The 15,462-nt window shown below is 46.0% G+C and overlaps 1 protein-coding gene across 1 annotated transcript; it reads right to left on the bottom strand.

Moving 5' to 3' along the window:
* Positions 1–9,373: 9,373 nt before the first annotated feature.
* Positions 9,374–14,726, bottom strand: LOC101757997 (primary amine oxidase). Its single transcript, XM_004952231.4, has 5 exons — positions 12,924–14,726; positions 11,893–12,006; positions 10,227–10,676; positions 10,039–10,136; positions 9,374–9,912 (listed from the first exon to the last, which is right to left on the bottom strand). Exons 1-5 carry the CDS (start codon positions 14,268–14,270, stop codon positions 9,705–9,707), a joined length of 2,217 nt encoding a protein of 738 aa, XP_004952288.1. The 5' UTR covers positions 14,271–14,726; the 3' UTR covers positions 9,374–9,704.
* Between the last annotated feature and the right edge of the window lie 736 nt (positions 14,727–15,462).

Below are 15,462 nucleotides of genomic sequence, written 5' to 3'. Positions count from 1 at the left end.
TTTGATATTGTCATCCTAAGATTACTGCTACCTGTTTGGTATGGAATACTGTCATCTTAAGACTACTGCTACCTGTTAGGTATATATGATGGTAGAGTGGCTACACCTATGGAGGTAGATGTACACACACAGATGGTTAACTTTGTGTTGTACATGAACTGAAAACACTTGATATACATAATATCTTAGGTTATAAAAGCCTTATCGGCATTGACCGTTTTTATCTGCTACACCTGTAGGAAATGTGATATATATATATATATATATATATATATTGTCAAATCTTGAAGGATTTATCCTACAAAAGTTAGGATCAAAACTGTTCCTCTAAAGATAAAGGTAGCATTAGTTGTACGCTATTTTACTGTAGCAGTGGAAAAAAAAACTCAAAAACAACACGAACGGTACCGACGGCCCGGTGACGGCCCGGTTACTGTAGCACGCGCGGTTACTGTAGCAGCGGGAAAAAAAATTGGAAACAATGCTAAACTCAACCGATCCAACCACCAAGGGCAAAATAGAACATTCCCACCAAAAACTCATATTCCTGGAGCTGGAGCACAACAATATGCCAAACACGTTCAACAACTCCATATTTTTCTGGAGTTGGTGGAGTGGAGCTGCAAAAGTGTGGAGCTGGTGGAGTGGAGCTGATTTCTGAAAGGTGGAGTGCTGCCAAACACCCCCTTAGCAATCCAAAAAAAATCAGGAAGTGGGAGTTTTCAAGCCTCTAAGTTGTTGCACGGTTTTTAGCAAACATGCATGTTTTTTCGTAGACCACATCACACCTCTGTTTAAGGTGCAAATTTTTGTGGTTCCATCTTGTGTGATCCCTATTCAGAGAAAAATATAAAAAATAGTTGAAAAAAATAACAAAGTGGCTTCCTACTGGTTCTGGAGGGAAAATCAGGGAAAATAATTAAAACATTTGCATGAGTTGCTGGTTGCTTGTTCTTTGAGTTCTATCCACCATCTTTCATTCCAACTTGTTGTGCTACGTCTGGAGACATGTCTTAGCCAGCAATTGTGACTTGTCTTTGGATACTTATTGAACTTTGCTAATTTTCTTTGGCTATTATTTTTCCTTGCTACCATATTGTGCCTGCTCAAAGCTCCACATATACTTCTATCAGTACAGGTTCTCCTTGCAACTGTTACACCCAAGCTTGACAACAGATTGTACCGCCCTATTGGCTTTGGTAAGAACACTTGCAAGACAGTAGTAAACCATTTGAGATATTGCTTTCCACTTTCACCACCACCCAGTAGTTGCTAGTTGATAGGGATAATACTTTTGTGTTGTCTTTTGCTGTCTTCTAACCATGTCAGGGAAAGGGAGAGGAGTGGAGTCCCCTTTGCACTTCAATGAGTGTGTGTCCAAGGATGAACTTACGAAGCTTCTTGCTAACTAGCACCTACATCGACGGGAAGTCTGATGACTTGATGCGCAACATTAACATTCTGGTTACCCGAATTGAACATGTTGAGCAACAACCTCCTCCTGTGCTGCCACGCCGACCCACCCCTCATGATGATGGTCTAGAGGATGATGATGACGCTGATCTTAATGATGAGGCACGTGAAATGGACCGTCTTCGGCGTAATCGTCGTGGTATGGGAGGTAATAATCATCACCGTGGTAATAATGATCCTTTTGCTAAAACTAAATTTACCATGATTCCTTTTGCTGGTAATGCTGATCCTGAGGCTTATTTAGATTGGAAACTTGTTGTTGAACAAAACTTTAATTCTGATTTAGTTCCTGCTAAGCATAGAGTTAGGCTTGCTACTAGTGAGTTTACTGGTTTTGCTCTCTTTTGGTGGAATGATCTTTGCAATAATAATAATGCCAATACTGTACCTTAGACTTGGAATGTTTTAAAACAATGTATGAAATCTCGTTTTGTTCTTCGTTATTACCAACTTGATTTGTGTATGAAACTGCAAACTTTAAAACAAGGTGAAAAGGGAGTAGAAGAATATTATCAGGAATTGCTCATTGGTCTAGCTCGTTGTGATATACATGAGGATGATGAAGATACTTGTGCTAGATTCTTTGGTGGTTTGAATCATGATATATAGGATATTCTTGATTACAAAGATTGGAAGGAACAGGTTCAACCAATTATATCATCTTGCTCTTAAAGCCGAAAGAGAAGTACAGGGATGTCATCAACAACACACTTTCAGCTCCAACCCTGGAAGATCTTTTCAGCAGCAACATTCCAACATCGACAAGCCCAAGGCTTCTGTTGCCCAGCCACCAGCGACACCGTCTGCTACTATACATGCTTTAGAGGTGAGCAATTTGTCTCCTGTGCAGTCCCAACCGCAGAAGAAAGCTATGGCCCCTGGTGCGTCATCGAACAACTCCAACAAAATTGTGTGCCACCGCTGCAAGGGCGTTGGACATGTCATGAAGCATTGCCCAAATCATCGTGCTTACATAGCTAGCACTAATGGAACAAGATGTGTAAGTGCTAGTGATGTTGAAGATGAATTGGCTCTTGCTGCTAACATTGTTGCAGATGAAGCGAATAAAGATGAGGAGGTTGCCATTGATTCTCTAGCTGCCTCGACAGGTTATGGGAGCCTTCTTGTGTAGCGGGTGTTGACTTCACAACTGGGACATGAGGAAGAGAAGATCCAACGTCACAATTTGTTCCACATGTTTCTCATCGTCAAGGATCGCCATGTTCTCACCATAATTAATAGTGGGAGTTGCAACAACTTGGTGAGTTCCGATTTTGTCAAGAAACTTGGCTTAACCACACGTGCTCATTCCACACCATACCTCCTACAATGGTTCAACGATAGTGGTAAGACGAAGGTAACTAGATCAGCGCGCGTGCATTTTTCTATTGGCTCATATAATGACTATGTTGATTTTGATGTCGTACCTATGCAAGCTTGCCCTCTTTTGTTAGGCCACCCATGGGAATTTTATACTGATGCTTTCAACCATGGTAGAACTAATAAATATACTTTTATGCATCAAAATAAGAAGATTACTTTGCTTCCTTTATCTCCTACGGATATTAGGACACATCATAATGAGCTTGCTGAAATTGTTAAGACTGATCCTGCATTAGATCCATCTCACACTAAACATAATGGGATTAAGTTAAAAGAGGGTGTTTATCTTGCGACCATTGCTGCTACTGCTGCTTTATGTGATAATCCTGATGCACCTTTCTATACTATGCTTTGTCGAGATGTTTGTGTTACCGATAATCCTATGTCTCGTACCTTACATCCTGTTGTCCCTAACCTTTTGCAGAAGATTGATGATGGGATGGAGTCGAGGATGACTAAAATTTAAGAAGGGGAGGATGATGAGGACATCGCCATGCTGGACACACAGAAGTCATGGTCTTCTCCAAGTTACAAGTCGTCACCAACTCGGTTGTCACGTTCAGTTCGGATTCAGCTGACACTCCTGCACAGTTTCAGCCATATCTCCCTCATACGACATCAAAACAAGGCATTCTTTGATGCGTTGGAACAGGGACAACAACACCGTTCTTTTGGTTCTGGTCCTAGCTCCAAAATGTTTGTGGATCATTCTGTGTGACCATAACAAGGTGTTGTATCACCAGTTTTGGGCCAACTTGGCCTTGTATCGTGTCGGGCCTTAAGCCCAAGTTGTGGACGCCCCCTCCCTAGTCGCACCCAACCCTAGTTAACCCCTTTTGATATAAAATCAGTAGGCGCCACCTTGAAACTTGAGTTTTCTTTAGTTCTAGTTTTCCTTCGAGAAACTGAGTTGATGTTGTAACTGTGGCGACAAGTCCTTTTACAGTGATCCAGGACCCCTGTTCCTGTTCTCCTTGACTGTGTCGATTAGTCCTTTTGAATTAAGAGCTTGAACCCTTCTTTCCTTCATTCATAGTTGCAATTTCAGTTTGCGTGTTTATACTTTCTTGCATGTGTCCTTCAATTCGCTTGCAGGGAAAGCCTTCTCGGCTAGGTCAATCAAGTTATACTTGGTTGATAACCAACGAAGTAGCGGTGTAGCAGTTGCAGGGATTCGAATCATGTCTGATTAGAAGCCCAGATCATTAATATCGAGTCTCCACCAATTGAATTTATCACTACCTTTCGGAAGATTGGGCCAGTGCTACATCAATCACCCCTACAAACAATATATATTTTTTTGCCATTCGTGTGTCGCAACCAGTCTACCATACAATGTCGCAAACCGGCCTATCACACGAGTCGCAATTGGTCTACCACCACAGTCGCATTTTGTGTACAACGGAAGTTGCAATCGGTTGACGAGCTGACTTGCAACTAGTTTGTTTTCTAAAACTAGCAAAAACGAGTTGCAACTTACATATAAACGAAGCTGCAACTAACCGACCAATGCAATTGCAACTGGCCTACCCAACCGGAATGCAACTGGCCTATCATACGAGTCACAACTGGTCTACCACCATAGTTGCATTTTGTGTTCGACGGAAGCTGCAATCGGTTGGCGAGCTGAGTTGCAACTGGTTTGGTTTCTGAAACTAGCAAATAGGAGTTGCAACTGGTATATAAATGAAGCTGCAACCAGCCGACCAATGTAGTTGCAACTGGCCTACCCAACTGAAATGCAACTGGTCTATCACACGAGTCACAACTGGTCTACCACCACAATTGCATTTTGTGTACAACGGAAGTTGCAATCGGTTGACCAGCTGAGTTGCAACTGGTTTGTTTTCTGCAACTAGCAAACAGGAGTTGCAACTGGTATATAAACGGACCTACAGCCAGCCGACCAGTAGAGTTGCAACTGGTATACGATCGAAAAAGTTGCAACCGGGGCATCTAAACACATCCTTTGCACACATAATAATAGTTATCACTCGGAGTTTTTACAATTAGTATGATAACCAGAGTTGCAACTAGTGGGTTGTAGTACATGTTGATTCATTCAGATTCAATTGCAACCTTTTTTGTCATTAGAAAGGAAACAAAATAAACAATAACACTATTATGAGGGAACATGTAGCTACACGCATTTAAGTACATGCAGATTCATTTAGATTCATAGTCGTTGCCATCACTGTTTTCTTGGTAATTAACACAGCCAGATGTCTCATCCTTCCCACTCTGGCCCCCCTCTTGTTCTTCATTAAGTCCCCTCTATATTTTTGGCCAACCTCTCTTTCTTGGAGTCCCACCTTGTATTTTGGCACCCCTCTTTTTTGCTCTGTTCTCTGCTGCTCTACTCCTGTTTAGGTTCAGCGAGCATGTTGTGGTATAATGGCCAGTAACATTGCAAGTCTAGCACACTTTTCTCCCATAGCTCCTTGTGTATGTGCTGTAAGGATTACCAGCTTCCTTACTCTTTTTGGCAGATTGACTTTCCTTGCCAAATTTCCTACCTTTTGTGCGTGACACCGGTGGCTCAGCCAGTGATATACCAGCTAGGTAGTTTGTAGAGGTTGGATCAAGGTTCGACTCATGCTCAGGTTCAACTGCAGTACACTCTAGCGTCGATGCAGCAGCACCAACATTCTGGATTGCACCAATAGCTTGCAACTCACCACTTGCCCTCCCTGACGAATTGGATGGATGCATAGAAGAACCAACTTTTGTGGCTTGGAGAAGCTCAATTCCAGGAGTGATCCTATCTATCTATCTCACTGTTTCAGCGTAAGCGCGATCTATTTTGCTTCCCGCTCTGCCCAGCCTCATTAACTTAGGTAGCAGTTTTGACAGTCGCGACTGCTCCGTGTCTCCTCGTGGCCCAACCTACACAACGTCATGTCTGTCCCATGGAACCACAAATCTCGCATCACGTGTGTATCGTTTGAGAATGTACTTTTCCGGTATGCTCTGCATCTGTAGGTAGGTGAATGCCTTTATGATGTGCATGCAGAACAGCCCTGCAGTTTTGCAATATATTTTGTTTAATATATAGAAACACCTAGGGACATTGATGTGCAGCTGGATAGGTAACAAGGTTGCAACCAGCTTACCGTGTGCTCCCACTGCTTGCATTCGCATTCATACACTCCTGCTTCCTTGTCCACCACCACCCTGAAATCATGTTGCGCCTAGCAGAAGCTCCTCGTGCCCTTCTCATGTGTCACCAAGTAACCATTCCTCACTTCTAGATCAGGATTAGGCTCTATGGCAAATGTTGTGCTGTTACCATATTGCTTTTTGTATTCCTGGTAGAGAGCTCTCGTGTACACCCTACTGATGAGTTGCTCATCGAACCTTGATTTGCAAGCTTGGATGACCTCAGCCTACATAAGTTTCTTTTGTGATCAAGATGCAACTAGCAGCAGGAATGATTTGTTATTTTCTGAGAATAAAATACCTGTGAGTAGTGCGTCTCACCAGCATCCATGTGGTCTGTGTGATGAAGCGAGTCAATCACCCTCTTTGCAAACATGTGCAAGGTTGTACTATTGTTAACATAACCATCATTTAGCACCTTGTTCTTGCTTTCTGATCTTTGTGTGGATGTCATTCTCCCGCAATACATCCCCTTGAAGTATGTTACAATCCAGCTCTTCCTCTTTTCCCACAGCACAATTATTGCGGGGTTATCAGTCATTCCACACTCATCTACCAGCTTCTTCCACTCCACCTCAAACTATGTAGCCCCCAGCGGATAATTTATCAGAGATTCCAGCCTCTCCTTCAGGTTTTTATCTTTGTGCTGTGTGTACAGTTGGTCGAGCTCGTACTCCCAGGCCCTTGTTATATGCCATCTGCAGTTCTTATGTTGCAATTTATCGAACACTATCTTTATCTCTTCTCTAATTGTTGTATCCTCATCTGTGGCAGCCAAAAAAAATATCAAATAGCAGTTTTCAAAGGAACCGCAATACAATAGAGTTGCAACCCCATACAACACCTAGTTTGCAACAGGCAGACTCCATTTTATAGCATTTGTTCAAATATCAGGTTTGTGACCAGGAATACATTAAATGCGCAATTGGAGTAAAAGTCTTATCTGTCAGGATCACATAGGGCTGGTGCCCCACCATGTAGTTCTTGAAAGTTTCAAACAACCATTTGAATGATTCAATTGTTTCGTCCTGAAGCAGCGCTTGCCCAAAACTGACATTCTTCAAATTGTTATTGGCCCCCACAAACATGCCTAGCGGCATGTTTTTTCTGTTTGTTTTGTGGCTCGTGTCAAACATGATCACATCACCAAAATTCTTGCGCTCAGCTCTTTGGCTTGCGTGGCTACAGAATATGCTCCTAAGAACCTTTGTTTTCAGATCAAAATCCATATCCTAATAAAAGTACTCGTTGTTCACCTTGCACTCTCTAAAAAACTGAAAAAGCTTGCCCAAATCACCATCCCTGCCCTCCCTTGCTTGCTCAGCATTCCTGGAACATAAAAAGAAATAAGTACATTATATTTTGCAGCTATCAGGATCCTTTTTTAGTTATGCTACATGAGGTTTTGTTTCATTTTTTAAATTTTTTTTGGATTAATCATAGAGGGACCTACATGTTTTTCACGTCCTTCTCTATGAATGGCCAGTTTTGACGGCCACCAAACAACTCAGACATCCCGTTCATCGTAGCCTGGTGCGCCACCCCATTCCTTGACATGATAGCAAACAGGTCATCCATTGTCGCGTCTCTTTGTTTGCCTGGGCGATGGATGTAGCTTGTGGTTGTGTGCTTCCTCAACATGGTCAAAGTACCATTGCTTCCCTTTCTTATCTTCCTTTACCTTAGTATATGTAGGGCAACCCACTCTCTTTAATGTATTTTCAATCTGTGGTTGGTTATTCTCTTTACCTGTTTTTTGAAACCCCTCTTGGTTGCAAACCCAGTGTGTAGTCTCCTTGCTAGTTCTCTTCACCCTCACACTGAACCCGGCCAGTCTTGCATAATCACAGTAAAAGAGGTAGGCTTCTTTTTTTTATCTCAAATGTCTGCCTCACCCTTGGGACAAATACATCAAGTATGTTTGGATCCTGAAAAAAAAATACGTGGCAGTAAATACAAATGAATTCTGGCACATAACCAAAAATAGATAGAGTTGCAATCATAGTATCACAACTAGTTGCAATCAAACTACAACTAATGTTGCAATCTTGCATTTGAAATTTTTTTTGCCAGATCATTACCAAATATTGCCATCATAGATATAGTTGCAATCACACTATAACCACTAGTTGCAATCAAACTATAAATAAAATTGCAATTCTTATCTGAAGTTGCAATTACCACTAGTTGCATGCATGTACCTCACAGATAGAGTTGCAATTAGACTGTAGTCATTAGTTGCAATCAAAGTACAACTACTGTTGCAATTCTCATATGAAGTTGCAATCAACGCATCCGAAGTTGCAACATACATCAGGCACACTGATTTTTTTAACCATGTGCAAAACAATCTATACACCATGATGCAATCCATGTGTCAAGTTGCAAGGACATAAAAACATAATTTATCATCACAACTGTTTTTTTACCAGTTGCAACCATACAGCTTCCCCAATCTACATCTAAAATCAATTTCGACTACAACCATCACAATTTAGTTTTCCCATTTTTGTGGGTTGAGGTCACAATCACACTTCGAATGCTTGCAATCAAAAATCAAAAAACAAATTAAGCATGCCCTCCACGGAAATGGCAGTTGCAATCAGAGGAGATTCTCACCGGGTGGAATCTCTGGCCAGGATCAGGCGTGATTAGTGCTCTAGGAGGAATCGAAGTGGGGGGAGTCAGCATTGTCGTGTGATGCAATGGATCACCCGATATGCGGGGGATGACCGCTCCCGTGATGGGCGTCGGTGGAACCGGAGGAGTTGCGGCCGCAGATGTAGCCGCCACCGGAGATGATACGATCGGATCTCCACTGCCCGCGACAACCATCGCCATCTGCTGCTGCAGATTGGGCTGCTCAGCTGGAAGCAGCGATCCAAGTTGGGGTAGCAACGGCGGAGCCATGGGCGCAACTGTAGATCAACTAAATTCCGGGGCTAGATTTTCCGAGGGGCGAGGTTAACGGCGGCGAGGGAAGGAAGGGGGTGATGTTTGGCGGCGCGGTTAACGGGGGTGAGGGAAGGAAGGGGGGAGGCGCAGTTTATTTTCTGTCGGAGTCCGGACATGGGGAGCAGGGATTCCTTTTTGTCTGGGAGGGTAGGGGGCGCACGGGCCAGGCGGGCGCGCTGGGTCAGCCGGGGAGGGGTCTGTGCACCTGATGCACAAAATGCACCTGGGTGCATTTTAGCCTCATATATATATATATATATGGTGGACTAAATTGATTCCGGCCTAATACGGAAACAAATCCTTTAATCACACGATCCAAACCGTGGGCAGTCCAGATGTCCCCACTACTCATATTATAATTTGAATCATATCCAACAAACACAAGGATAAACACTGCAAGCACTTTAGTTTGCTAATGTGTACTATCTCTCTAAATATATGATGTTTAGGACAAGCTATCTAGCTTAAAATAAACTAATTGCATGTGAGAACGGAGGGAGTATAAATCTGCAGGGCTCCTGGAGATAGACGTCGTCGCAACTGATATGCAATGCATTGACTCAAAGTCCTCATTTAGTTTGGTCATACATGGCAGAGGAGATGACGCAGCTGCATCACATACTATAGCTACTAGCACGAGCACAGGGACATGGCTACATGCCCAACGGTACATAACAGGCACAGGGGAACACGCGTCCACGGCCGCTGATGGACGGTGTCGCGACAGCGCGCACTCATCTAGCGGCGGCGGCACAGACCGGCAGGTCGTCGTCCTCGGTCGGCCGCTGCTTGAGGATGGGGTTGCTCTCGAAGAAGTTGACGGGCTTGAGGTCGAAGCTGGAGGACACGGTGGGCATGATGGGGAAGTCCTCCTGGCAGGGGATGTGGTGGAATCCCAGAGTGTACCACAGCACCAGATCCCTGTTCTCGATCGGACGGTCCCTGTTAATTGGTCCACATCATCACAATGTTAGATTAGATCAATAAATGAGACCACAATTCCATGAATTGGATGGATCAACGATCAAACTTAAGTGGAGCTACGATGCAACGTGTGCACGCACACACCTCTCGGACCAAGTGGCCAGCGTGTCCTCCCCTTTGCTCTGGTACACGAACAGACCACCTGCCCATTCCTCGCTCTTGTTGTAGGGTGTCACCCATATCTAGTGTCACAAATGTAATTAAATCAAATAATGTCAACCCATGCATTTCTATATAATAACATTCTAAATCTCAATCATATAAAATCTGACCTGATTGTTTGTGAAGGCGCCTCTCTTCTGCGGCGGATCCTCGGGGTCGAGCAAGCTGGCGGCGGTGCCGGCGGGGACGACCTTGTAACCGACGGGGTTGCCGACGCGCGTCTTCTTGGTCGGGTTGATGACGTGGAACTCCTCCGGCTGGTAGAGCTTGAGGCGCACCTGGGCATCCTTCTCGGTCTGCGCGACGTGGCGGGTGGCCTTGAGGTAGCTCCTCCGGGGGGACTCGCCGGGGCCGGTCTCCTGGCGCGCCATCTCGACGCGCACGAAGGAGTTGTCGGTGCCGTCGACGTCCATGTCGAGGCGGAAGGTGACGTAGTGATCGTGGATGACGCCGATGACGTTCTCGGAGAGGAGCGTGCCGTGCATGTCCTCGTTCTCGCTGGCCTCGCTTAGGTGCGAGTAGGCCGTGCCCTTCACCATGAGGATGCCGCTGAGCCCAACCTTTGAAATAATGCATACACGATGATGGTAAGCTCATCATCAGCTATAAATCCAAGGTCGCTGTGATAATCCATACATACATGTGATTAACGGTCGTAATCATTATTAGGTATGCTAATCTGTGGATGAGTTTGCGGCGAAATTCACTGTGTGTAGGGAAGTTGGCACTTGCGTGCTCCCATATATGCTTATCCTCATAAAGACAATCTATCGCCCACTGCCACTGGACGATCTCCTTTTCAATGAAATGGATGGAACGAAATGACGACATTTTCTTTTGACGAATTGTGTGGTGGATTGTTGGAAGCTGACTATCCCTGATGTGAAGCTCCACTAAGTAGCACGAACTCCGGATTTTTAATTCTTGTTATAGGGACCAAGTCGCCGGACGACCCAGGAGAATCTGACTGATACTTACTCAACACATAATATATATTAATATATATTGCTCGGTACAGATATCTAAGAACTGAGATATAGCATAGACAGCCGCCAAATTTTTGAAATATATTCTGGCCCCATGTTGTACCTTTTCTTTTTTTAATAGGGTCATCATGCTGTACTTTTACTATGTACGGATAGCAAGAACTGTACTAGAAAGGACAAACAAATCTTCTGTTCAGAATTTAGATCAATCGGCCATTCCTTGCTGATCTGCCAGCTCCAACCGCCACCGATTGATGGATGATGACGTGCACTTGCAGAAGCGTGTGGATAAAAAATATTGGCTCTACTTCAGAAGGAGGACTGCAACACTCTTTCAAGGGCTTATCAAGTTTTAGACTACTCTACAACTATGAAGATTTTTGTAAAGAACAGGTGGTGCTTTAGTAGTAGATTTTGCTTTTATCCGATTCACCCTATTTGGTTTCACGTAAAACAAAGAGTTCTTTCTTGTAATAATGGCCGGATATTTCTTGTAGAGGTTAGGTTAGTAACTATTCCTTTCTTAAAAAAATCAAGAAACTCTGATCTTTAATAATTTCTGAATCACTGAAGGTAGTACCCACATAATATATATACACACACACATATACATATACATATCTTATGTTAAGATTTATAGATATATTATATGGCCTTATGGCCCCTGCCCCCTTGTAACATTTTAGACTATAGTAATAAGAACTTTATTAATTAGCATGAAAGAAGGACACACAGATCGTTTGTTGAAAAAAGGACGAGGCAGCCAGAGGGGGAAAGGGACCGTGCATACCTTGATGCGGACGAGGCCGTCCATCTGGAACTCCCAGTCCATGATGTAGTCGTAGTTGGCGACGGACGCTACCATCCGCGCCACCAGCGTCACCTTCGGCCGCGACTCCCTTATCTGCAGCAGTGCATCATTATTTCAGTCTTTAATTTCAGAAGGAAAGCAAAATCAAAAGACCAGCAAATACGACAGCACAGCACAGCACTGCACCCCCGTTGTAGCTTAGGCACGTTGCATCATATATTTAATTTAGAACGGACCTAAGAAAAATAACGTTTCAAGTTTTCAGATAGAAAGAAAAAAAAATCCTTGGAAGTGAGATTCTTCCCCATTCAAGGATAGTGCTGAAGGTTCTTCTCGAGAAAAAGCGTCAGGATTTCACTATCACCAGTCTTTTGTCTCATATACACTTGCTAATGGCCGGAAAAGATGACCAGCGGCTACATTTGTCACGGCACGCCTAGAGCCTGACGTATGGCGCTGGCTCCGTTGCAATAATTCAGACAGCAGCTAGTTTAATTAAGGCACCAATTTTTTTCTCAAAAAAAATTCTACCATAACCATTTATTCAAGGTAAAGACTCCATTCAGATTTAATAGCGGCATATATATAGATTTATCTTTTTTAGAGTGAGAACATTTTATATAAACATTTATTTTATTTTATTTTGTCACAAGTCCTTGAATTTCAAACAGTTTCATTTTGTATTGTAGGAAAGATTGAATAGGACGACTGCGGACGCTGTCAAGTTGTTGTTGATCGCATCTGCAGTTCAAGATTCTCTCTCTTGGTCCTTACACTCCTAGTCGCACAGCGTCCGAAATATCCTAAGCCACTCTCTGTCACCTTGTGCAAGTAGCCAAAAAGCTTTTTTATATTTGAGAGGCAAGTTTTGCCAAAAAAACGAGAGAAGTAACAGCTACGTGCACGCAGCTATCTAGCGTATGACTCGAAGGCTTGGCGACACAGACACAACACAACAAATTAAGGACAAGATCGATGATGGAGTGTAACTATGTAAGCGGCGCACTTACGTCCATGCCGGTGATGGGGCTCTCTGAGTGTCGCCACGCGACGTCGCCGGCGTACCGCTCGAAGACGCAGATCATGTTCCCGCGCACGTAGGGCCGGCCGTCGGCGGCCACGAAGACGCCGTCGACGTACTGCGCGTGGCGCGGGCAGTCGTTGAGCGGCACCAGCGGCATGGCCTGCAGCCCGAAGCCGTACTCGCCGGCGTCCATGTACGTCTTGAAGTACCACGCCTCGGAGGGGTCCATGTACGGCACGAACAGCTCCGACGCCATGCCCTTGTACATCACCTCCCGGTGCGCGCCCGTGCCCGGGTCCTGCACCCGCGCGCGCGACACCACCATGCCGGCGCGCGCATCCGCCTTCAGGTGGAGCTCCCACCCGCCCCACCGCACCGTGTGCCCGTCCACCAGCTCGACGCCTGGGCCCGACGGCGCCGGCTCCATCGACGGCGCGCGCACCTTCTGGTACCCGAGGCCAGCATCTTGTCGTTCCTGCATGTGGCGTGCGAGGCGGTAGTCGGTGTTGGCGGCGTCCGGGATCGGGATGCCGGCGCCGCGGTCGGAGATGTGGACGACCTCACTCGTGTCCATGTCGACCAGCACGGTGAGGCCCTCGATGGGGCGCATGTAGAAGTTGGCCGTGCCCTCGGCGGAGAAGCACTGAACCTTGATCAGCCGGCGGTTCTCCTCGGTGGGGCCGTACCACCCGAGGGAGATGGGCAGGCACGCGACGTCGGACATCCGGACGCCGCGCCGCCGGATGGTGGCGTTGAACTTGGGGTCAGCGAACGGCGCGAAGCAGAGTGACACCTGCTCGTCCATGGTCATGGTCGGGTACCCGGAGGCGGGGACGGGGAGAGGGGTCACGGCGCTGCCGGCGAGGTCAACGGCGAGCACGGAGGCCTCGCCGCGGAACCGGACGACCGCCACGGCGTGGCGGGGAGGCAGCGGGTCGCCCTTCCGCCAGCCCAGGACGACGGCCTTCTCCGGCTCGTCAAGCGCCAGCGAGTGCACGAACAGGGATGACGGCGACGACGCGAAAGGCGGGTGCGCGCGGAGGAGCTCGCGCGCGCGGTTGATCTCACCGATCGTCAGCGGGTCCAGCGGGTGCCGCGGCACGTCGTCCTCGTGTGACGGCGGCTTCGGCTTCGTCATCCGGTTGGCCTGGCGGCACCCCCACGGCGCGAACCGGGTGCAGCCGCTGCCCGCGGCGGCGGCGGCGTCCAAGAGAGAGGCTGTCGACGTGTCGATGCCGCGTGGCAGGCGGAAGGCGGAGCGGACCACGAGGAGGATGAGGGCGGCGCCGAGGGAGAGGAAGATGAACCGGAGAAGGGAGGTGGAGTGATCCATTGGAGCGGTGGTGTTGTGTCCTCTTGCCTCGGTGTGTGCACGGCGCTGAGCTAGCTCAGTGAGGAGCGGTGTATATATGGTGACTGCTTCGTGACACACTGGTTGGGGGATGTGGCCATGCGTGATGTCAGTGTCCACCGAGCCAAGGATCGGGGCAACGTGGATGTTGGAGCAAGCACACAATATTTGGAACACCGGATTGTCTTCATGAGTGATGCATTGTCGATGCTAATCTTGACAACCGACACCATCACTTGATGAGCCCTGATTCATTGATCTTTGCCAGATTGGTGCACAGGAAGGCCAAGGAAGAGGTCCTACTCGCTCTTCTCCTATTCCGGCGCGAACAAGCATAAAAGATCAAGGATGTTTTTTCTAAGTCGCGCCGTTCCAATTTATCGTGTATATATCTACCTCAAGTACTTCACATGTTTCCACCTTTACCACTGACCCAAGAAACTAGTCGTTCTTTTATTTGAGAGTTATATCAGTCCTTTTATTTTACTGTGTAATAGGACCCAACGAATTCTTAGCATCAGGGCTGGACGCTTGGCGTTTGTAAACGCTGTTTCTTCCTCTTGATGCAATGAAGCGCAGTTCTTCTGCATTTTCGATAATCAGTCCTTTTATTTTTGGTTGGCACGGTTCGGTCAGCCTCGTTCTTGCAAAACAATAGCAAGTTGCATCTAGTTTCGCATCATACCTTTTCTTATAGGAGTGGTTGCATACCATGACGGCAACAGACAAAGAACAACATAAACAGAACGAGAATCTTGCATTGGATTTGGAGCTGAAAGTTTGTTTACAATCCTCGACATCTGACAAATGTTCACATGAAACAAAGAACATTGAACATATATAAATGTTTGGGCAGAGAGGAAGAGCTGCCCAGCAAACTCGTCCACGCATGGACAACAAACAGCCCGTCATCAGTTCTTTGGTCTTAATTAATATGATAGGAGTTGTTTCCGCCAGCCCTCTGCATTACAAGTCACCATTTGCGCAACTCTAGTATATGATAAAGAAATGGACGCGTACAGAGAGAAGGCAATGGTGTATCATATATTGCGCTCTCCAGAGATGATTCGCATAGCAATGGACCGTACATAAATCTTGCTGAGTGCCGTTAACCACCATGAATTTGAGACATACACTTTGGTGGCTGATTGCAAAGAATTGCTCATCAAAGTAA

This window comes from Setaria italica, chromosome I (assembly GCF_000263155.2).
Source record: "Setaria italica strain Yugu1 chromosome I, Setaria_italica_v2.0, whole genome shotgun sequence".
Classification (NCBI taxonomy): Eukaryota; Viridiplantae; Streptophyta; class Magnoliopsida; order Poales; family Poaceae; genus Setaria; species Setaria italica.
The sequence above is the reverse complement of the archived record's forward strand: the minus strand, read 5'-3'. Positions and strand labels throughout refer to the sequence as shown.